The sequence below is a fragment of the Oryctolagus cuniculus genome, chromosome 8, assembly GCF_964237555.1.
Source record: "Oryctolagus cuniculus chromosome 8, mOryCun1.1, whole genome shotgun sequence".
NCBI classification, from domain to species: Eukaryota; Metazoa; Chordata; class Mammalia; order Lagomorpha; family Leporidae; genus Oryctolagus; species Oryctolagus cuniculus.
In genome coordinates this window covers 116,969,766-116,994,017 of record NC_091439.1, presented here as the reverse complement: position 1 = coordinate 116,994,017, position 24,252 = coordinate 116,969,766, and the positions used below count along the sequence as shown (strand labels likewise).

The 24,252-nt window shown below is 50.4% G+C and overlaps 1 protein-coding gene across 3 annotated transcripts in view; it reads right to left on the bottom strand.

Moving 5' to 3' along the window:
* The window catches only part of CSMD1 (CUB and Sushi multiple domains 1), a 2,053,194-nt gene that overhangs the window by 177,499 nt on the left and 1,851,443 nt on the right, over positions 1-24,252 (bottom strand). For all 3 annotated transcript variants that reach the window (XM_070047233.1, XM_070047234.1, XM_070047235.1), the window contains 2 exons: positions 15,995-16,113; positions 12,117-12,186 (listed from right to left, as the gene is read on the bottom strand). In XM_070047233.1, coding sequence (XP_069903334.1) covers positions 12,117-12,186; positions 15,995-16,113 — 189 coding nt within the window. The remainder of the gene's footprint in view (positions 1-12,116; positions 12,187-15,994; positions 16,114-24,252) is intronic.

The window sequence follows — 24,252 nt, the reverse complement described above, 5'->3', positions numbered from 1 at the left end:
ACAGGGCAAATAGAACTGCTTTTATCAGGAGGCCACAGGAACCCACTTTATTCAGACTCTGCAATGTCATTATCAGGCAAAGTAGGCTTTGGAATCCACTCTCAAAGGCCCCTGTGGGGGGCCTTTTTCATTCTCTTTCCTTTAAAAATATCCAGTTAGCCACTTGCTTTTCACCTCAAGGGTAAATTTAATGTGAGGCAATCTCTAAGTTTCAAATCTAGTGACTGTGGTAATTGTTTAAGACAGGGCATCCTATTCTGGGTTTCAAATGTTACGCAAGATTAAAAACGAATAAAAACTTAAAGCAGGGTTTTGTGGTGTGAGTCAGGATTGCAGGAGCTTCCTGGGTAACAGTCTTAGGGGTCACTTGGGGCGTCACAGCCTTAGGGGTCATTGGGCATCACAGCCTTAGGTCACCTGGGGCGTCACTGCCTTAGGGTTACCTGGGGCATCACAGCCTTAGGGTTACCTGGGGCATCATAGCCTTAGGGTCACTTGGGGTGTCACAGCCTTAGGGTTACCTGGGGCATCACAGCCTTAGGGTTACTTGGGGCGTCACTGTCTCAGGGGTCATTTGGGGCGTCACTGCCTTAGGAGTCACTTGGGGCTATGATGCCGCAAAGCGCCTCCCGGGGGAACACAGCAGGTGCTGGAAGGGGGCACCGGGGGGCCCCTTGGTCCCCAGTCTGGACACACTGGGGGATCTGCAGGCTGGATCGAAGCACACTTGTGCTAAGTTCCGTTCCTTCAGGACTTGCACAGCCAGCACAGGGGGTAGAAGTGTACATCCAACTACACGGAGGACGTGTATAAAAACGCCATATACTTGAGGAAAACAGGAAAACAAATGCCCAATAAAGATATTTCAAAAAAAAGGTCTTTTGTGTTCCAGCATGATTTTTATCAAAGTAAAATAAAGCAGTGAGGAGCACAGGGTTCAGGGGACGGCCCGACATCAGCATCTGCACAGGACCGGCTAACAGGCCCTGCACACAGGTGTCATGTGACGGGGTCGACCTGGGGACAGCCCCACAACAGCGTCTGCACAGGACCGGCTAACAGAGGCCCCGCATACAGGTGTCATGTGATGGGGTCAACCTGGGGACAGCCCCACATCAGTGTCTGCACAGGGCCAGCTAACAGAGGCCCTGCATACAGGTGTCATGTGATGGGTTCGACCTGGGGACAGCCCCACATCAGCGTCTGCCCAGGACCGGCTAACAGAGGCCCCGCACACAGGTGTCATGTGATGGGGTCGACCTGGGGACAGCCCCACATCAGCGTCTGCGCAGGACCGGCTAACAGAGGCCCCGCACACAGGTGTCATGTGATGGGGTCGACCTGGGGACAGCCCCACATCAGCGTCTGCGCAGGACCGGCTAACAGAGGCCCCGCACACAGGTGTCATGTGATAGGGTCGACCTGGGGGCCTGGAGGTAGGCATGCCTCTTGTCTGATGGACAGCCATCAGCTGCCCAGCACCTGACTTTCTGCAGGCAACTACACGGGGTCCTCTTGTTGCTGTGCAGCTAGAGCACTAGGAGTCAAGGGGTGGGCACCCCAAATACGTGCACCACCGCTGGGCGTGGCTGTCTCAAGGACCACACCACCGACTTGCATATCGCACCGGCTCAACCTTCCGAGTGGCTCCACCTGTCCCTTCTCCTCCAGCACACCTGACAGACAGCCTGTGGCCCAGGACCTTCTGGTCCACAACCACCCCCAGGCTGGGCCCTCCACATGTACACTGTGTGTGCAGAGAGCAGTTCCCAAGGTCACGGCGAGTACTTGGATGAAGAGTGAAGGACCTTGACTCTGGTGGACCTGGCCATCACGTTTTATTCAGACTCCTGGGTTTTTGGTAAGAATATGCAGAGCTTTTGCTCAAGGGCACAGGCTGTGCCTGCGTCAGAGCCCATGGTGCAGGGCAGCCCCGGGCCCTGGCACACTGTGTGATCACGCTGGGATGTGGGGATGCTCCAAACAGTCAGAGCCTCCATGCCTGCCCAGCTCCAGGGAAGGCACCTCTGCCTGTAGAAACCAGGACACGAGACTTCTGCCTGTAGAAACCAGGACACGAGACTTCCAGAAGCTAACGGGTGAGATATCGTCTCTGTGCAGTTCTAATCCCCGCCTTCCCCGGTACGGATGAATCTGAAACCAGCAGCTACAAAGGGCATCCGCACTCTCCCCTCGCGTCTCTGACATTCATCGTGGGGCGGGTGTGGGTTTTCCAATGAGAAATCTTTCTCTGCATCCTGTAGGAAATTTCTCAAGTTGATGCGTCTCAATGTTTGCTAACATGTGAGACATGCCAATAAAAGTCAGGGTCAGCTATACGTTGTGACTGGGCGTGTTCACAGGAAACATTTCCCTACTGATGCAGATTTGCTTAATGGTTTTTGTTTGCCTGATACCTGAGGAATGGACTGCCTAAGTGCAAAGTATTTCAACCGCCACGCCTAAGGAAAAGCTCTTCATTAAAATCACCAGCAAGACAGACACCCGTGGAAGAGGAAGGCCGCGGCCATCCCTTCCCTCTGTCGGCGTCAGCTCCACGCCGGGGACTTTACCCTCCACACAAGGAACTCCGTGTGTCTGCCTGACAGGTTTGTCGAGAGAGTTTCACCAGAGAGAACTTCCACAGAATCAGCTATTGGACAGGAAGGGGCATTCTTCACGTGAGACAAGCACAGCGTGACCAGAGCAGAAACAGGCACCATTTCCCAGCTCGGTCTGTCCTGAGGTCGGATGCTTCGTTTGCTCTGCGGGCTTGCTGACGTTTAATTTCTCCTGCACACGCTCCCACGCAAGATAGCCAGATTGTGGGTGAGCGAAAACCCCTGCATACCCAGGATTTGCTGGAGACGGGGGAGATCCGGCTGTCAGGAGAGCACGGAACAGAGAAATGAGCGGCTCCCCTGTGGGAACGCGCGTGCCATGTGTCCTGCGACAAAGGAGTCCGGGATAACCATGGGGCTACACGGGCACCTTAGATGATGCGCATTTCTTCCTGTGGGGCCGAACACTCTCTCTGGAAACCCATCCAGAAAAACAGGGCTGCTTGAGGGAGCGGAGAAGTAGTGCTGGGAGACCCTGAGGGGCTGGGGAGGGAGCAGCCATGACCTGGGGACTGTGTCCCAAGCCAGGCTCTCTGGCAGCCTTCACTTCCTGTCCTTCTTGAGTTCAAGTTCAGAAGCGCCTGCTACGTGCTGAGCCGACAGTGCAGCAGCGAGTGGCACACATCTCTGTCGTCAGAGCCCTTGGGGTCATGGGGAGGGCAGACTCCATGCAGAAGTGCAGCAGTCTGGGGTGGCAGCCCGGGGAAGGCGTGGGTCATCAGCGTTTGGGGCAGGACCCTGGGCACCAGTGAAGCCTTCCTCTCGGATGCCCTAACTCAAGAGGGCACTCGAACACTCCACTAGTATTTGAGTATTGGCTGGAAGCATTTAGAGTAACACACAAAATTCTGTGCTGAAGCACATGTGGACAGAGCAGCTTTGAGTAAAGGCAGGGCTGGAGTTTCTGTCTTTCCCGCTGCCTCAGGCTCTAATAGGGCAGGCACCACACCGGACCGGGAGGAAGTCAGGGCACGCTGGGTTCCCACACGGTGGTCACAACTCCATGGGGACGAGGGAGGGAAAGGACGCCAAGCGTGAGGCGGCTGAGTCGCGGGGGTGCGGCCTGTGTGCCATCCTGACAAGCCACGCGGCAAATCCAGGACAGCGTCCTGGCTGGGTGGCGGGGAAGAATGGCGAGGGAAGCCGAGGGCTGGGCATCAGTGTCAGCGCTCGCTCCTGTGGGGCAGCTCTGGATCTGTGGAGCTGTCGCTTCAGCACCGGGGTAGTGAGGGGCTCCAGGCAGAGGCAGGGGAGTGAAATCTCACGGCGATGTCTTCAGGACCAGGCTGAGGAATCAGGGGGATCCGGGGAGTGAGGGAGCAGCCAAGCTAACTCCAGACTGCTGTTTTAGGCATGAAAGGTGCATGCTGATGGCAGCCGCTGAAGGCGAGGCCTGGCGGGGGCTGCCCCTTGCTAAGGAATCGACCATGGTTGTGCAGGGTCAGTGCTGGGTCAGTCCCATGCTCTCAGTGATGGGCAGGGTTGGGAAGAAAGGGTGCCATGTCTTCGAGGCCCTTGTGTTCTAGGGACAAATGTGACAGAGACAAAGGTGCCCTTCCCATGACGCCCAGAGACCCTGAACCCCCACCGGTCACCCTGCTGCAAGGCTGTGAGCAGCGGAGCAAGGGTCTGCCTTGTCAAATGGAGAGTGGAGAGTGCCCTCCCCACAGGGCAGGCGGATTCTCCGGGCAGTGGCTGCTCTGACTCCCGCGTGAAGACCACACTAGAGCTGTAAGTCACAGACCTGTCAGTCTGAGTGTTGGTTCTGGAAGCGAGATTTTCCCAGAACTGCAAGCTCAGAATCAAGAAGCAGCTGCATCCCTCCATCCCATGCATTCACACACCGGAGCCCTGCTTCAACGACAATTTCAGCATGGAAACTGCACCAGACCACCTTGCCACAGGCAGTGGAGGAAATGCATACCAGGGCCCTGTGAACCTACACCATGAATACACTACACCTGTAGTACTGACTGCTGTCCTGCTACTACACCTGTACCAGGGACTGCTGTCCTACTACAACACCCGCACCAGGGACTGCTCTCCTAGTACTACACCTGCACCAGGGACTGCTCTCCTAGTACTACACCTGCACCAGGGACTGCTCTCCTAGTACTACACCTGCACCAGGGACTGCTCTCCTAGTACTACACCTGCACCAGGGACTGCTGTCCTAGTACTACACCTGTACCAGGGACTGCTCTCCTAGTACTACACCTGCACCAGGGACTGCTGTCCTAGTACTACACCTGCACCAGGGACTGCTGTCCTAGTACTACACCTGCACCAGGGACTGCTCTCCTAGTACTACACCTGCACCAGGGACTGCTGTCCTAGTACTACACCTGCACCAGGGACTGCTCTCCTAGTACTACACCTGCACCAGGGACTGCTCTCCTAGTACTACACCTGCACCAGGGACTGCTCTCCTAGTACTACACCTGCACCAGGGACTGCTGTCCTAGTACTACACCTGCACCAGGGACTGCTGTCCTAGTACTACACCTGCACCAGGGACTGCTCTCCTAGTACTACACCTGTACCAGGGACTGCTGTCCTAGTACTACACCTGTACCAGGGACTGCTGTCCTAGTACTACACCTGCACCAGGGACTGCTGTCCTAGTGCTACACCTGCACCAGGGACTGCTGTCCTAGTACTACACCTGCACCAGGGACTGCTGTCCTAGTACTACACCTGTACCAGGGACTGCTGTCCTAGTACTACACCTGCACCAGGGACTGCTCTCCTAGTGCTACACCTGCACCAGGGACTGCTCTCCTAGTACTACACCTGCACCAGGGACTGCTGTCCTAGTACTACACCTGTACCAGGCACTGCTCTCCTAGTACTACACCTGCACCAGGGACTGCTGTCCTAGTACTACACCTGCACCAGGGACTGCTGTCCTAGTACTACACCTGCACCAGGGACTGCTCTCCTAGTACTACACCTGCACCAGGGACTGCTGTCCTAGTACTACACCTGCACCAGGGACTGCTCTCCTAGTACTACACCTGCACCAGGGACTGCTCTCCTAGTACTACACCTGCACCAGGGACTGCTCTCCTAGTACTACACCTGCACCAGGGACTGCTGTCCTAGTACTACACCTGCACCAGGGACTGCTGTCCTACTACTACACCTGCACCAGGGACTGCTCTCCTAGTACTACACCTGCACCAGGGACTGCTCTCCTAGTACTACACCTGTACCAGGGACTGCTGTCCTAGTACTACACCTGCACCAGGGACTGCTGTCCTAGTACTACACCTGTACCAGGGACTGCTGTCCTAGTACTACACCTGCACAAGGGACTGCTGTCCTAGTACTACACCTGCACCAGGGACTGCTGTCCTAGTACTACACCTGTACCAGGGACTGCTCTCCTAGTACTACACCTGCACCAGGGACTGCTGTCCTAGTACTACACCTGCACCAGGGACTGCTCTCCTAGTACTACACCTGTACCAGGGACTGCTGTCCTAGTACTACACCTGTACCAGGGACTGCTCTCCTAGTACTACACCTGCACCAGGGACTGCTGTCCTAGTACTACACCTGCACCAGGGACTGCTCTCCTAGTACTACAACTGTACCAGGGACTGCTGTCCTAGTACTACACCTGTACCAGGGACTGCTGTCCTAGTACTACACCTGCACCAGGGACTGCTGTCCTAGTACTACACCTGTACCAGGGACTGCTCTCCTAGTACTACACCTGCACCAGGGACTGCTCTCCTAGTACTACACCTGCACCAGGGACTGCTGTCCTAGTACTACACCTGCACCAGGGACTGCTGTCCTAGTACTACACCTGTACCAGGGACTGCTGTCCTAGTACTACACCTGCACCAGGGACTGCTGTCCTAGTACTACACCTGCACCAGGGACTGCTCTCCTAGTGCTACACCTGCATCAGGGACTGCTGTCCTAGTACTACACCTGTACCAGGGACTGCTCTCCTAGTGCTAAACCTGCACCAGGGACTGCTCTCCTAGTACTACACCTGCACCAGGGACTGCTGTCCTAGTACTACACCTGTACCAGGGACTGCTGTCCTAGTACTACACCTGCACCAGGGACTGCTCTCCTAGTACTACACCTGCACCAGGGACTGCTGTCCTAGTACTACACCTGCACCAGGGACTGCTCTCCTAGTACTACACCTGCACCAGGGACTGCTCTCCTAGTGCTACACCTGTACCAGGGACTGCTGTCCTAGTACTACACCTGCACCAGGGACTGCTCTCCTAGTACTACACCTGCACCAGGGACTGCTCTCCTAGTACTACACCTGCACCAGGGACTGCTGTCCTAGTACTACACCTGCACCAGGGACTGCTCTCCTAGTACTACACCTGTACCAGGGACTGCTCTCCTAGTACTACACCTGCACCAGGGACTGCTGTCCTAGTACTACACCTGCACCAGGGACTGCTCCCCTAGTACTACACCTGCACCAGCGACTGCTCTCCTAGTACTACACCTGTACCAGGGACTGCTGTCCTAGTACTACACCTGCACCAGGGACTGCTGTCCTAGTACTACACCTGTACCAGGGACTGCTGTCCTAGTACTACATCTGTACCAGGGACTGCTCTCCTAGTACTACACCTGCACCAGGGACTGCTCTCCTACTACTACACCTGTACCAGGGACTGCTCTCCTAGTGCTACACCTGCACCAGGGACTGCTCTCCTACTACTACACCTGCACCAGGGACTGCTCTCCTAGTACTACACCTGTACCAGGGACTGCTCTCCTAGTACTACACCTGCACCAGGGACTGCTCTCCTAGTACTACACCTGTACCAGGGACGGCTCTCCTAGTACTACACCTGTACCAGGGACGGCTCTCCTAGTACTACACCTGCACCAGGGACTGCTGTCCTAGTACTACACCTGCACCAGGGACTGCTCTCCTAGTACTACACCTGTACCAGGGACTGCTCTCCTAGTACTACACCTGCACCAGGGACTGCTGTCCTAGTACTACACCTGCACCAGGGACTGCTCTCCTAGTACTACACCTGTACCAGGGACTGCTGTCCTAGTACTACACCTGCACCAGGGACTGCTCTCCTAGTACTACACCTGCACCAGGGACTGCTGTCCTAGTACTACACCTGCACCAGGGACTGCTCTCCTAGTACTACACCTGTACCAGGGACTGCTGTCCTAGTACTACACCTGTACCAGGGACTGCTCTCCTAGTACTACACCTGCACCAGGGACTGCTGTCCTAGTACTACACCTGCACCAGGGACTGCTCTCCTAGTACTACACCTGTACCAGGGACTGCTGTCCTAGTACTACACCTGTACCAGGGACTGCTCTCCTAGTACTACACCTGCACCAGGGACTGCTGTCCTAGTACTACACCTGCACCAGGGACTGCTCTCCTAGTACTACACCTGTACCAGGGACTGCTGTCCTACTACTACACCTGCACCAGGGACTGCTCTCCTAGTACTACACCTGTACCAGGGACTGCTGTCCTAGTACTACACCTGCACCAGGGACTGCTGTCCTAGTACTACACCTGTACCAGGGACTGCTCTCCTAGTACTACACCTGCACCAGGGACTGCTCTCCTAGTACTACACCTGCACCAGGGACTGCTCTCCTAGTACTACACCTGCACCAGGGACTGCTGTCCTAGTGCTACACCTGCTCCAGGGACTGCTGTCCTAGTGCTACACCTGCACCAGGGACTGCTCTCCTAGTACTACACCTGCACCAGGGACTGCTGTCCTAGTGCTACACCTGCACCAGGGACTGCTCTCCTAGTACTACACCTGCACCAGGGACTGCTGTCCTAGTACTACACCTGCACCAGGGACTGCTCTCCTAGTACTACACCTGTACCAGGGACTGCTCTCCTAGTACTACACCTGCACCAGGGACTGCTGTCCTAGTACTACACCTGCACCAGGGACTGCTGTCCTAGTACTACACCTGCACCAGGGACTGCTGTCCTAGTACTACACCTGCACCAGGGACTGCTGTCCTAGTACTACACCTGCACCAGGGACTGCTCTCCTAGTACTACACCTGTAGTACTGACTGCTGTCCTAGTACTACACCTGCACCAGGGACTGCTCTCCTAGTACTACACCTGCACCAGGGACTGCTGTCCTAGTACTACACCTGCACCAGGGACTGCTGTCCTAGTACTACACCTGTACCAGGGACTGCTGTCCTAGTACTACACCTGCACCAGGGACTGCTGTCCTAGTACTACACCTGCACCAGGGACTGCTGTCCTAGTACTACACCTGCACCAGGGACTGCTCTCCTAGTGCTACACCTGTACCAGGGACTGCTGTCCTAGTACTACACCTGCACCAGGGACTGCTCTCCTAGTACTACACCTGCACCAGGGACTGCTCTCCTAGTACTACACCTGCACCAGGGACTGCTCCCCTAGTACTACACCTGCACCAGCGACTGCTCTCCTAGTACTACACCTGTACCAGGGACTGCTGTCCTAGTACTACACCTGCACCAGGGACTGCTCTCCTAGTGCTACACCTGTACCAGGGACTGCTCTCCTAGTACTACATCTGTACCAGGGACTGCTCTCCTAGTGCTACACCTGTACCAGGGACTGCTGTCCTAGTACTACACCTGCACCAGGGACTGCTGTCCTAGTACTACACCTGCACCAGGGACTGCTGTCCTAGTACTACACCTGCACCAGGGACTGCTCTCCTAGTACTACACCTGCACCAGGGACTGCTCTCCTAGTACTACACCTGCACCAGGGACTGCTCTCCTAGTACTACACCTGCACCAGGGACTGCTCTCCTAGTACTACACCTGCACCAGGGACTGCTCTCCTAGTACTACACCTGTACCAGGGACTGCTCTCCTAGTACTACACCTGCACCAGGGACTGCTGTCCTAGTACTACACCTGCACCAGGGACTGCTCTCCTAGTACTACACCTGTACCAGGGACTGCTCTCCTAGTACTACACCTGCACCAGGGACTGCTCTCCTAGTACTACACCTGCACCAGGGACTGCTCTCCTAGTACTACACCTGTACCAGGGACTGCTGTCCTAGTACTACACCTGCACCAGGGACTGCTGTCCTAGTACTACACCTGCACCAGGGACTGCTGTCCTAGTACTACACCTGTACCAGGGACTGCTCTCCTAGTACTACACCTGCACCAGGGACTGCTGTCCTAGTACTACACCTGCACCAGGGACTGCTGTCCTAGTACTACACCTGCACCAGGGACTGCTGTCCTACTACTACACCTGCACCAGGGACTGCTCTCCTAGTACTACACCTGCACCAGGGACTGCTGTCCTAGTACTACACCTGTACCAGGGACTGCTGTCCTAGTACTACACCTGCACCAGGGACTGCTCTCCTAGTACTACACCTGCACCAGGGACTGCTGTCCTAGTACTACACCTGTACCAGGGACTGCTCTCCTAGTACTACACCTGCACCAGGGACTGCTCTCCTAGTACTACACCTGCACCAGGGACTGCTCTCCTACTACTACACCTGCACCAGGGACTGCTGTCCTAGTACTACACCTGCACCAGGGCCTGCTCTCCTAGTACTACACCTGTACCAGGGACTGCTCTTCTAGTACTACACCTGCACCAGGGACTGCTCTCCTAGTACTACACCTGCACCAGGGACTGCTGTCCTAGTACTACACCTGTACCAGGGACTGCTCTCCTAGTACTACACCTGCACCAGGGACTGCTGTCCTAGTACTACACCTGTACCAGGGACTGCTGTCCTAGTACTACACCTGCACCAGGGACTGCTGTCCTAGTACTACACCTGCACCAGGGACTGCTCTCCTAGTACTACACCTGCACCAGGGACTGCTCTCCTAGTACTACACCTGCACCAGGGACTGCTCTCCTAGTGCTACACCTGCACCAGGGACTGCTGTCCTAGTACTACACCTGCACCAGGGACTGCTCTCCTAGTACTACACCTGCACCAGGGACTGCTCTCCTAGTACTACACCTGCACCAGGGACTGCTCTCCTAGTACTACACCTGCACCAGGGACTGCTCTCCTAGTACTACACCTGCACCAGGGACTGCTGTCCTACTACTACACCTGCACCAGGGACTGCTGTCCTACTACTACACCTGCACCAGGGACTGCTCTCCTAGTACTACACCTGCACCAGGGACTGCTATCCTAGTACTACACCTGCACCAGGGACTGCTCTCCTAGTACTACACCTGCACCAGGGACTGCTCTCCTAGTACTACACCTGCACCAGGGACTGCTCTCCTAGTACTACACCTGCACCAGGGACTGCTGTCCTAGTACTACACCTGCACCAGGGATTGCTCTCCTAGTACTACACCTGCACCAGGGACTGCTGTCCTAGTACTACACCTGTACCAGGGACTGCTCTCCTAGTACTACACCTGTACCAGGGACTGCTGTCCTAGTACTACACCTGCACCAGGGACTGCTGTCCTAGTACTACACCTGTACCAGGGACTGCTGTCCTAGTACTACACCTGCACCAGGGACTGCTCTCCTAGTACTACACCTGCACCAGGGACTGCTGTCCTAGTACTACACCTGCACCAGGGATTGCTCTCCTAGTACTACACCTGCACCAGGGACTGCTGTCCTAGTACTACACCTGTACCAGGGACTGCTCTCCTAGTACTACACCTGTACCAGGGACTGCTGTCCTAGTACTACACCTGCACCAGGGACTGCTGTCCTAGTACTACACCTGTACCAGGGACTGCTCTCCTAGTACTACACCTGTACCAGGGACTGCTCTCCTACTACTACACCTGCACCAGGGACTGCTCTCCTACTACTACACCTGTACCAGGGACTGCTCTCCTAGTACTACACCTGCACCAGGGACTGCTCTCCTAGTACTACACCTGTACCAGGGACTGCTCTCCTAGTACTACACCTGCACCAGGGACTGCTCTCCTAGTACTACACCTGCACCAGGGACTGCTGTCCTAGTACTACACCTGTACCAGGGACTGCTGTCCTAGTACTACACCTGCACCAGGGACTGCTGTCCTAGTACTACACCTGCACCAGGGACTGCTCTCCTAGTACTACACCTGCACCAGGGACTGCTGTCCTAGTACTACACCTGTACCAGGGACTGCTCTCCTAGTACTACACCTGTACCAGGGACTGCTCTCCTAGTACTACACCTGCACCAGGGACTGCTCTCCTAGTACTACACCTGTACCAGGGACTGCTGTCCTAGTACTACACCTGCACCAGGGACTGCTGTCCCAGTAGTACACCTGCACCAGGGACTGCTGTCCTATGACTACACCTGTACCAGTGATGCTGTCCTGGTACTACACCTGCAATACTACCTGCTGTACTACTGCTATGTTACAAGTGTTGTGAAAGCAAATCCAAAGTACATCGTTTGCAGCTAAGGAGTGGAGCAAGCACCATTCTTTAGAGTTTGTGTGTAACCTGGTTTCGAAAGCCGTGTTCCTACCGATGCAGAGCGGTGAGGGGTAGTTCCAGCGACGGACAGTTCCCGGCATACAGGAAATGTGAGAGCGGCCCTGTTAAGAGACAGGAAATAAACCTCACATAACTGAGAATCGAGGGCTTGGGGATTCAGTGTCTGTGAGAGTATCTGTGCCTCCTTTTCTGTCTTGTCTTTTTTAAGTACAAATATAAAAATTAAAATACACAACCTATTTACAATGATTATTTTAATGTATCACAAAAATCCTTCATCACTATATATTTTCCACTTAAAACAGAATCTTGCAATGTCTCTTTAAATGGATGACATTTCTGCCAGGTTCCTTTGTTAATACTTGAAAGAGATTCACTGAATTGGGAAAAGTATGTCTTTAATCCTCATCATTACAATGTAAAGCTTTCGGTCTGAGAGACTAAAGTGCTTAGGTAAGACCAGGTTTTGCTGGGAAGAATCCAAGCCGGGCAGGTAAGGGTCTGTGTGTGGAGAGGTCCATGAGTGGCTGCCTGATGGGGGCTGCCGGATCACCCCTGGCCCAGGAAGAACTGGGGCCCATCCTGCTTGTAGGGCAGGAAGAGGAGCCCGAACCTCCCCTTCGTCACCCCACAGCCTCACTGGCTGTGAAAAGTACACTGTGGCAAGGAAATTAATCCTCATCACCCAGAATCTCTTTATCCTTTGAATATACGAAGCTTTCCACTTTCAAAAATATTTTAGTCTCTGTCTTGTGCCAATCAAACAGCAGAGGGTGAAACTCAGACCGCTGATGCTAACGCCTCTCTTACAATTAAGGAGAGGCTAATCTCGGGACTCAGTGGTGCAGTCCATTTGTAATTTTTTCTCGTTATGACAAGGTAGCCTTCTCTGTTATTCTTATTCATCTCATAAGTCTCTATTTGCCACCTGCAATTGGCATGCAGGCGGCTGAAAAACAACCTTTAACTCATATTAAGTAATCCCAGCAAAACTGGGAATGCATCAAAAAGAATTTGCACTAAAGAGGTTATCGACGGCAAACCGATTTCCTGAGCTTAGAAACATTTCATGGTCAATTCATCTGCCACAAAACTAATGCTGTCATACTTCTTGGCATTTTAAAATGCGGTTCCAGTGAGGAGAGACAGTGTTTATCTGTTAAGAAGACAGCTGGGCAAGGTTCTTGCTGCCAAAGTTCATATTCATTCATTAATCCATTAAATTTTCTTTAATAAACTTCTGTGTGAAGTATGGATAAACACAAAGGGCATTTATTGAAGACTGCCAATAAGATAGTCATTTGTGACCAATCTAAGCTACTGAGTTTTATATAAACATCTCAGATGCGTCAAATTTTGGAATGGATCAGAACCAAGACAGGTTCTGTGCACTTACTGACTAGTTTTTCCCCAAGTGGGCGTTTTCTTTTTCATCTGTTAAGAGAACACAAAAACTCATCTGGAGAAGACGGAAATCATTATCAGGAATCACACAAATTCTCAGGTTACACGTGTGGCTCGTGTTGTCAGGGCACTGCCATGGATCCTCCCAGACAGGCGTGTGTAGAGATCTTCCCAGCACACCGAGCAAGCGACAGCTCCTCCCAGCAGTAACTCCAATTTAAGTACAGGCATGCTGTCTTTCCAGTGTGTCATAGAAGGGAGAGCTGTTAGCCTTTAAAAAGAGTCCTGAGTCCTGTGCTCGAGTGACAGAGCTGCTTGCAGGCTGGGGCTTGATGCCATCTGTAAGAAGAGAGCACCCGGCTTGCGTGTGAAGGGCAGAGCTTGGGAGCTGCCTGCTGGGCTGAGCAGCAGGGGGTCCACGGGTCTCCATCTCCAGGCAGGTCAGTAATTCCTTAGAAGAAATCCCTTCACCAAAAAATTCTTTCTGGTTTCTTCTCTGCAGAAAATAGTGCTTTTACAAGGGAGCGCTTGGGCCAGCACTGTGGCACAGTGGATTGGGCTGCCGCCTGCAGCCCCAGCATCCTATGTAGGGGCCACCAGTTCAGACCCAGGCTGCTTCACTCCCAGGATCCAGTCTCCACTAACGCTCCTAGGAAGGTAGAAGAGTGCTTTGGCCCATGTCGTCCACGTGGGAGACCCACATGGAGTTCCAGGCTCCTGGCGTGGGTCTGGCCCAGCCCTGGTGGTTGTGGGCATTTGGGGGAGTAAACAAGCTGATGGAAGACTCTCTCTTTGCCTCTCCCTCTCTCTGTAAATCTGCCTTTCAAATAAATAAATAAATCTTCAAGAAAGAAGAATGCTACCAGAAACTGCAAAGTCGTATCATCGATAGGTAAAAGACGAACATCCATGATGAGAGATGTATTAAAGTGTGGGCATCGGGGAGAACAGAAAGCATGATGTTTGCATGGTGTCAGAATGGCACAGACAGGCACAGTGGCATGTCTGCATGGACTCATGGCTGGATGGCACCTTGACACGGGACGCATGATTCTCTGTCCTGTGGGCATTTTCAGGGGAAGCAGGAAATCCTTCTCTGAGAGAATCAACAAAGGACCTGAGTGTGCTGGGGCGGGGGGGCTGTGTAGTCAGGACCCCCACAAAGCTCCCCCAGCAGTGCCCACTGCAGAGAATCCACTTCTGTGGTGGTCCTTCAGAAGGGTCACGGGAAAACCATCCATGGGTCTCAGCGATCTTGTGTTCTTGCACCAAAATGAACTTAGGCTCTACTTCCATTTTCCCAAGGACTTCTTCAAGTCCCTGCATGATGCCCATCCAAAGTCTCGCAAAGTCCAGGCAGTGAGCGCAGTGCCCACTGAGTCCCACACAGCGTGGGTGCACGCTTGCTTGCCGAAGGTGTCTTTACTATTGATATTTGTGTCTAAGAATAGCAGACAGTCTGTGTACTCAACGTGCTGGATACTTGGCAGATGTTTGCTCTAAGCTCAAGGCTCGTACCGGATGGCTGGTGGGGAGCAGCGTGAGACTGGGCACAGGAAGCACCTGGCGTAGCAGTCAGGCGCACTTGGTGCTGGCGGCTGCTGCTGGGGCTACGTGCCTGAGCTCTAGGAGAGGTTCCCCCGGCACACATGCAGAAATCTCGCTCTACGCAATGGGGTCCCTCCCTGCTGCACTGGCGCCATTCTTTTCTGATGCTCGCCCACGCTGTTGTATTGAAGTCATTTACAAAATGCAACGACAGAAATGCCCTTGAATAACGCTCACCTTCCACACTGTAATAAACGTGGAAACAATGCACTCTGTTACCTGAACTAACTGAATACCAGAGACATCAGCAGGCCTGACCATTACTCCTGGACGTGGGAAGAGAAATGCTTAGATTCTCAATTTTTATGGCTGCCAGAGAGCGTGATGCAAGAATTATGCTCAGTGATAGATAGAAATTACTGTGGGAGGGAGCTTACCTGTGGTTAGACCAGAAAATAAACAACAGAATATGACCAATGTTGTTAGGCATTAATTTACAAACGTTTATAATAAAATACAAAAATGTTGTTTTTAAAAGGTCCACATAAGTGTTCTTGAAAATATTTAAGCCTGTAATTTGAGCGCCTCAATTCTCTGGCACAAAGTGGGCATCCAATGCTGATCCACTGAAGTGAGTCAACAGAACATTTCAGACCAGGATGAGGCGCAGACCCCATCCGCGGAGTCCAGGACAGGCTTTTGAAGACTTTGCCCCATGCATAGCTATCCGGAGAGCACACATTCTGAAGCAAAACACACATGAAAAATGTCGCGCTCAGCTGTGACAGAGCTTTATCAGCGAGCAGCTACTTCTGAATGAGGACTGGGATTACTAGTGTGCATGGTCTGATGTGATTACCCCGATTCACCAACTGAGTGAGCAAAACCAGAGGAGCTCTCTGGGCCTGAGCCAGGACGGCCATGCTGAACGCGCATCGCACAAGAAGGCAGAGGTACCTGCAAGGTGTACCCGGGCTCGCACTGGAAGGAGAGCACGTCATTCACCATGTAGCGGTCGCCTATCTGGATGCCGTTGCTGGGCAGGGCGGGTTCCTGGCACGCGGCGAGACCCACAGCTGCAGGGAAGCAGAGGAGCAGGAGGCATTACACTGTAGCAACAATGTTCTCAGCTGAGTACCAGACAGGGATCTCCCCACTGCATTACACTGTAGCAACAATGTTCTCAGCGGAATACCAGACAGGGATCTCGCCACTGCATTACATTGTAGCAACAATGTTCTCAGCTGAGTACCAGACAGGGATCTCTCCACTGCATTACACTGTAGCAACAATGTTCTCAGCTGAGTACCAGACAGGGATCTCTCCACTGCATTACACTGTAGCAACAATGTTCTCAGCTGAGTACCAGACAGGGATCTCTCCACTGCATTACACTGTAGCAACAATGTTCTCAGCTGAGTACCAGACAGGGATCTCTCCACTGCATTACACTGTAGCAACAATGTTCTCAGCTGAGTACCAGACAGGGATCTCTCCACTGCATTACACTGTAGCAACAATGTTCTCAGCTGAGTACCAGACAGGGATCTCTCCACTGCATCACACTGTAGCAACAATGTTCTCATCTGAGTACCAGACAGGGATCTCGCCACTGCATTACACCATAGCAACAATGTTCTCAGCTGAGTACCAGACAGGGATCTCTCCACTGTTCTCCTCCTCCCAAGTAAACAGAGGCTCTACCCTCTTGTCATTCTGTCACAAATGGGCTAAGTAACACTACATCAGAGGAATGAGCTAATTCTCAAATATTAACTTACGTGTTCCCATCATGCAGTGACTCAAGGCTCTTGTCCAAATACCATCTGTTATGTTCACATTTAGTATAAAACACTGATTCCAAGAGATTCACAATTTACAGGTCTTAAAATTTTATTTCCCATTACATGCAAAATTCAATGATACTACTTTTGTGTGTGTGGTTTCTCACACTTGGCAGCCCTTATGAAATAAATCACAATGTGTTCTGAGTGTAACTTCCACGCAGAAAACATAATATGATGACAAAAATTTATATTCACTCTTTGTCTGTTGTCTTTCTCTGTCTCTTTGAAACACCACGGCAACAACAAATTCTCAAGAACAGTGTGTTCTTCGGTAAACAGGACCAAAGTTTGTGGTCTGTAAAGCTATAATCCCATGTTATCCTAGATGGAACATCTTTCAGTCAAGGGACCCATAGATTTTTTTAAAAAAGATATCAACAACATAGGAATTCATGGTAAGATGTTAGCTTACTTAACTCTACGTGTTACTTAATACTGATAACCATTGTATAAACCTTATTGTGAGCATGAACGAAATACACAGCTATGGGGCCTAGCAGTCACAAGTACTTCTAACTCTGGTGACAGGGCGAGAAGGTTCAGCCATGAGATGAGAAGTTTTGAGCACCCAGTTTACAACAATGTGAGGACAGATGTGTTAATTAATCAGAAATGTATCTGCATTTGAAGTGGTGCTAATGGTTTGTTGATTGTCTCCAAGAAACAGGGAGATAGGCTTCTCCAGTGTAGACCAGCCCAAGTTTTTTAAGTTACCCTGGATTTAGGCTTTAGTTCTTCCCCTTGACACAGACATGGATGAGTTTATCAGATCAGTGAGTTGGAGGGGTGGGGGGGTTGGGGGGGGGTGGGACTCCAGTTCATTCACCTGAACACCAGCAGGCCATGGGAAGAACAGGCCGCACCCATACTGTAGGATGCATTCTGCACGCCCTCCCCCCGGGGTGCAGCGCTGTGTGGACACTGTGGCCAGCACACACGCTCTGCCCCTTACACTCCATGCACAAGACATTCAAGTTCAGAAATAACACTGAGAATTTCAAGAATGCAACAGGAAGGAGGCCCAGCGTGAGCCCCTCAGAGCGCGCTCCTGCAGCAGGTGCCAGGTCTCCTCTGTGCAGTCTGCACGGGCAGCTCTCGGAGACCACACTGTGCTGCCTGTACCTGCTCAGCCCCGAGCCAGACGCACACAGCGGTGCCCAGTGGTGCAGAGCTCGTGCCAGCTATGAGACAGAGGCAAGGTGAAGACACCGTGCCTGCCACGCCGGCCAGGTTGCAGATGGGTCCAGCAGGGACCAGCCCCCTGAACTGTTGCTTTGGTGATCAGATCCCCTGATCCCCTGAGTCAGAGGTCAGCAAGGCCACAGCCCCAGGTGGGTCTGCCTCACTGTCTGCCAATCCTGACAGATGAAGCCAGGAGAGACCAGCGTCTCTGTCCCACGTGAGCGGGGCCCTGGCTTCTACAGTCCATGCGGCTGGCTGAATGATTCCAAGCCACGCGACACGTGGATGAGGTATGGGGTGGGCGGGCATGAGGTGTGTCAGGAAGTCTTCTAGGTTCAACCGGAGTTTTACTTGGTTATATTTTTATTTATATTTTTCATACACAAAATAGGATGTGCACTAAGCTGTACGATGTTTTCTTATCACAGATTTCCAAGCCATTTTGGGCGTTTATATAAGATAAAACTGCTAAATCTGAAAATATGCAGTCACTTCTGCTTTGTTTTATTAGTGGAAGGCTAAAATTCCTCTTTCTAACTTCCGAATATGGATTACAACTATATTTACATTTAATCCCTTTTCCTTTCTATGAGTTAGAAAGATCATCTGCCATACATTGCTTAGTTTTTTTTTTTTATTTCACTCTCAAAAATATACTTAAAAACTCTTAGTAGAAGAGTTTCAACTATAATGGGTAACACTGAAATTCTAATCTCTGCTGGTACTGCCCTGTCTTCATCGTGGGGTACTTCAGGTGTGTATACCAGACAGGAGAGAACAACACACACCGTACCATACAAATAGGAAAAATGCTTTGAATTTAAACATGGAATGTAACAAATAATTTGATATTGACTGTAATTTACTAAATTTCCTCCCTTTAAGCATAAGATATAATGCTTTTACCTACTTACTGTATTTTTATTATAGATTGATATAGGTGCTGTGGTTATATATTATTTGTATTTTCTCTTTTCTTAAATTCTATGTCTAAATATAGACAATTCATCTGCTTAGAAAAAATAACTTGCATTTGTACCTCTCCTTTTTTTTTTTTTGGACAGGCAGAGTTAGTGAGAGAGAGAGAGAAAAAAAGGTTTTCCTTTTTCTGTTGGTTCACCCCCCAAATGGCTGCTATGGCTGGCACGCTGCGCCAATCCAAAGCCAGGAGCCAGGTGCTTCCTCCTGGTCTCCCATGCGGTGCAGGGCCCAAGCACTTGGGCCATCCTCCACTGCACTCCTGGGCCACAGCAGAGAGCTGGCCTGGAAGAGGGGCAACCGGAACAGAATCCGGCGCCCTAACTGGGACTAGAACCTGGGGTGCCTGCGCCGCAGGTGGAGGATTAGCCTAGTGAGCCGCAGCACTGGCTATACCTCTCCTTATAGTAATAATAATATATAAGCATATTCAAAACCATCTTATTCAGGGTTTACTGTGGTCGAGGCCAGGGAACAAGACATGGGCGCCCTGCGCCTTGTGGGTCGGCTGTGCACAGGCAGCAACCCTGCGACCTGAGGACAGAGGCAGGGCAGACTCCCAGGACTGCGAGTTTGGACAGTGCTGGGTTACACAGACAAACCGGAAATGAGGGGACTCAGCCAATCCTCGCTCACATCATTCTCTTACAAAGCCTCAACAGAGAAAGTCTGCTGAGACATCTCCCTTCTGTTAGAAGAGCCATACCTGAGCCCAGTGGGACCGCTTCTTACTCTCTTAAGCCAGGAGTGGCAGCGCCACGTGAGCGATGGGCCAAACTGCAGAACCAGCCATTTACAAGTGATTACTCACACGCAAGTGTGGACAGCTAACAAGACAGAGTCGCACCCACACAAAAAGAACGGCTCCAGAGGCTGACGACCATGCTGAAAGAAAACGCTAAATGAGTTTTTCAGCAGAGGCCCTTGAAGCAGAAAACCCTCATACCAGTAGCAAACGTGTGACAGAAAAGCTTCTGGTTCCATCACACCACAGCATGCTTACGTTTTACACTTTATGCCATAAGTGATAACACAGCACACACACTAACCTAGGGGCTCCACAAACCACAAAGGGGTCCTGATTGGATGTGCAGGGGGCCCTGTGGCATCTAAAGGGTTAAAGCTACTGCCAAAGAGGAAAAACAAAACAAAACAAAACTAGGTGTCCTGGTGTCTTGGTGTCTAACCCACCATGGTATAATGCTATCCACAGATACATTTTCTGCTTATTTCCAATGTTAAAATCTGAATATATTACTGGTATGTAAAATTACAACTAAACTTAGAATGCTGCAAAAAAAAAAAAAAAAGCAGTTTTTAAGTCCCATGAATCCAATCTATGAAAGCAAAGAATATAAAACAAAGCCATTAGAAGGACGATTGTTCCAGGGTGGGTGCCATCGGATCCCTCCTCCGAGTGCCTGGGCTGGAGTCGCCCCTCCACTTCCAGCCTGGTTTCCTGACTGCACATGGGAGACAGCAGGTGAGGACTGCTCCCCGCTGCTCACACGGGAGGCCCAGAAAGAGTACTGGCTCCTGGCTTTGGTCTGGCCCAGCCCAGCTGGTGCAGGCATTTCTGGAGTGAACAGGTGGATGGAAGATCTCTCTCTCCCTCTCTGTCATTTTGCATTTATACAGTGTGTCCTAATTTGACCAGACATTTACAGTTCAAATCTTTTTGCCTACTGCACATCATCAAATGTGAAAGTTATCAATGAGGCAGAATACAGTACTGAGAACCATCAGGTCTCAGGTATTCACTGCAGCCATTAATCTAAACCCATTAGGCAAAATGCAGAGAGGAGTTCACTCAACTCTTACAAATGAAACTGGCTTCAAAACACATACAAATCATGTACGTTTTACCAAATACTTGGAACATGAAAAATGGGACCTTCGTAGGAATCATGAAACTGAAACAACCTTGGTGAGTGCCCTCCTGTCGGCACTGCCCTCACTTCATCTGGCAGAGTGGCTGGTTCTCCAGCCTCACAACTTACAGGTCATACATGTCCTACCTGCAGAGCCCGCGGCAACAGAAAGGATGGAGAGCACAGAGTGAGGACCACAGACCCCAGTGCAGCGAGCAGTACAGGCGGGTTTCAGCAGGGGGAACAGTCAGTAATGCATCCAGATGCATACCCACACACATGCAACAAAATATACACACACGTGTATACCGGCATACACACAAATGTATAACTACACACACCCTCATGTATACATACCCACACAAATGTGTCCCTACATATACACACATGTATACCCACACATACACGTATATACCCACAAATGTATAACTACATATACACCAATGTGTACCTACATACACACATGTATACCCACATACATATATATATATACACATGTATACACACAAATGTATGCCTACACACACACATGCATACCCAGGTACACACTTAAATGTACACCTAAATATGCACATATATGCACAATGTATACCAACATACACACACATACAAATGCATGCCCACGTACACACACATATACACAAAAATGTACATACACATTTGCAAATGTATACCCACATATACAAATATGTATTCACATACACAGACACATATAAATGTATGCCCAGATACACATATACACACAAAAAATATACACACACATACAAATGTATATGCACATATACAAATGTATACCCACATACACAGACACAAATGTACACCCACATACACAGACATACAAATGAATACCTATACACATACCCCTATGCAAATGTATATCAAATGTATACCCACATGTATACACATACACACATATAAATGTAAACCCACATACAGATGTGCAAATATATACTCACACACCCACGTAAACATACAAATATACACACACAAATATGAATTTATACCCACATAGTCACATACTTACACATTTATGTGTCCACAAATGTATATCCACACATATACACATGTAGATGTTTCACACACATGCACAGATGTCTACCTACATACATATTAACACATGCAAATGTATGCAAATGCATACACAAAGATATATGCATACTCATATACACACATACACACATATACACAGCTGCAGACCACCCACATACACACATCCATAGTCACATACAAATGTATGCTGCCCACACATGCAAGTGTATACCCACATACATTCACATACACAGATCTATAATCCCCCTAGATACGTCCCATAGAGAAATGTGTACCCACACATACACAAATGTACACCCACCTGCACAACATATACACAAATGTATACCTGCACATATACATACACATACATATCAATAATTGACTAGTCTGGCATTACACAAGAAGACCTTTCTTCAATTTGAAAGAAAAAAATGTGGTGAACCACATTCATTACTGTAACTAATTAAAATACCATTTTGATGTACAAGCAGGAAGATAAAAGTTCATCATATATATGTACATATTCATAATATATATATGGTTCACCCTAAAACAGAGGTGTTACTGATGATCTCTATAGAATCATTAAGCAAGAATTGCATTAAAGTTCAGACTGTGGGCTAGAAACATGTGACGAGAGACGTCCTAGTGTCACTGAGCGGACCCAGTGAGGCTGAAACACCAAGTGCTTTCATCACAGACGTGGACCTGCACTCAGACTGCCACACACATTCCCTACCGAGCCAGTAAATCTTCATCACAGCAAAGATCACCCACCGGGGGAACTCTGCTGATGGCAGCCTAAGAATAGGAAAGGGAGAAGCTAGCGTTTCTTTTTTTTTTCATTTTCCTTGAAGTTTGGAGCTAACATGATGTTATCTTATCTGTAAACTGTTGGCAGGTTCATCACATACAATAAATACTATTTCTCTTCAAAATGCCGGTGTTTCCAGTGTGAGGGGGGAGGTGGTAAGTGCATTTGGGGGTTGCTGACAATTGTATCTCTCCCTCTGCCCCTCCCACCCAGATTCACAAAGTATATTAGCATGTTAAAGGCACAGAGGAGCCTGCAGTGATGCATTGTTTTCAACTTTATCCATCTTCAGGTTCTGAAAATCTAAGTTTTCACAGGACCATCTGGGTCTGTGCCCCTCCCATTAGTAACAAGGAAGGGCTCTCTGTAGAATCCTAGAGAGGCACTACGTCAGCCGGGCACCCTCCCCCAGGGAGGGATGAGTTTATCCTCGGTGACAAAACCAGGAAGTGGCACAGCCTGCCCACATGCCCAGACACCACAAGCCTCAGCAACTTACAAGTCTGGATGTCCCACACAGACCTGTCAGTACCCATCGCGTTTTATATTAATGACAACTCTCGTCTTCTTAATCAAACGAAGCAAATACAAAATATTCAGATTTGGTTGAGTGTTTAATATTCAACAGGCGAAATGATCATGTGAAACTAACAACTAAATCAAAGAAATGTATTGGGATAGAATTTTGGTAACATGTATCCATAATTGTGCAAATTTTCCTTGCTTAACGTTTGGTAGCTGGATTTAGCAAGCTGTTGCATGGGCCCCATCTGGGCCTGCTTGTTACAGCTCTCACTTGGGCCACAAAGCTGCGCGTATTTGCCCTCATTTGCTGACTCATGACTTACAGGATGCTATTCTATTCTCTAAGTATAATACTGAACACTTTTCTACAAGTACTGGGTCGTTATGAGCACAGATGTTACTCTAGGGAGATGAGGAAAGAGTAGAGACTAATATGGACAACCTTAGATGTTAAAGTATCCACATTGTCAGAAGTCTATGCAAAGGAAGCATATACATTCATGTCAAACAAAGTGTGAAGCCAGGTGGGACATTAGACTTGATATTATTTCAAAAATCAACTCCAGCCACATCTTCCAAATAGTACAAGCGTGCACAAACATTCAGGTCAAACATCTTTGTTAATCAGTTAAGAAACTGTTAGCACAATAATGATGCCAAATGTGTCTTTTTTAAAATCCTGTGTCCTGGACCCGACTCTGGGTTAGGTCGCTGCCTGTGATGCTGCGTCTGACACTGGAGCATCAGGTGAGTGCCAGCTGCTCAGCTTTCAATCCAGCTGCCTGCCCACGCACCTGGGAAGGCAGCAGAGGACGGCCCAGTGCCTGAGCCCCGGTCACTCACGTAGGAGACTGGAATGGAGTTCCTGGTTCCTGGTTTTCTCCTGGCCCAGCCTTGGCTGTTGTGGCCATTTGGGAAGTGAACCAGAAGACAGAAGATTTCTCTCTCTTTCTCTCTCTCTCTCTC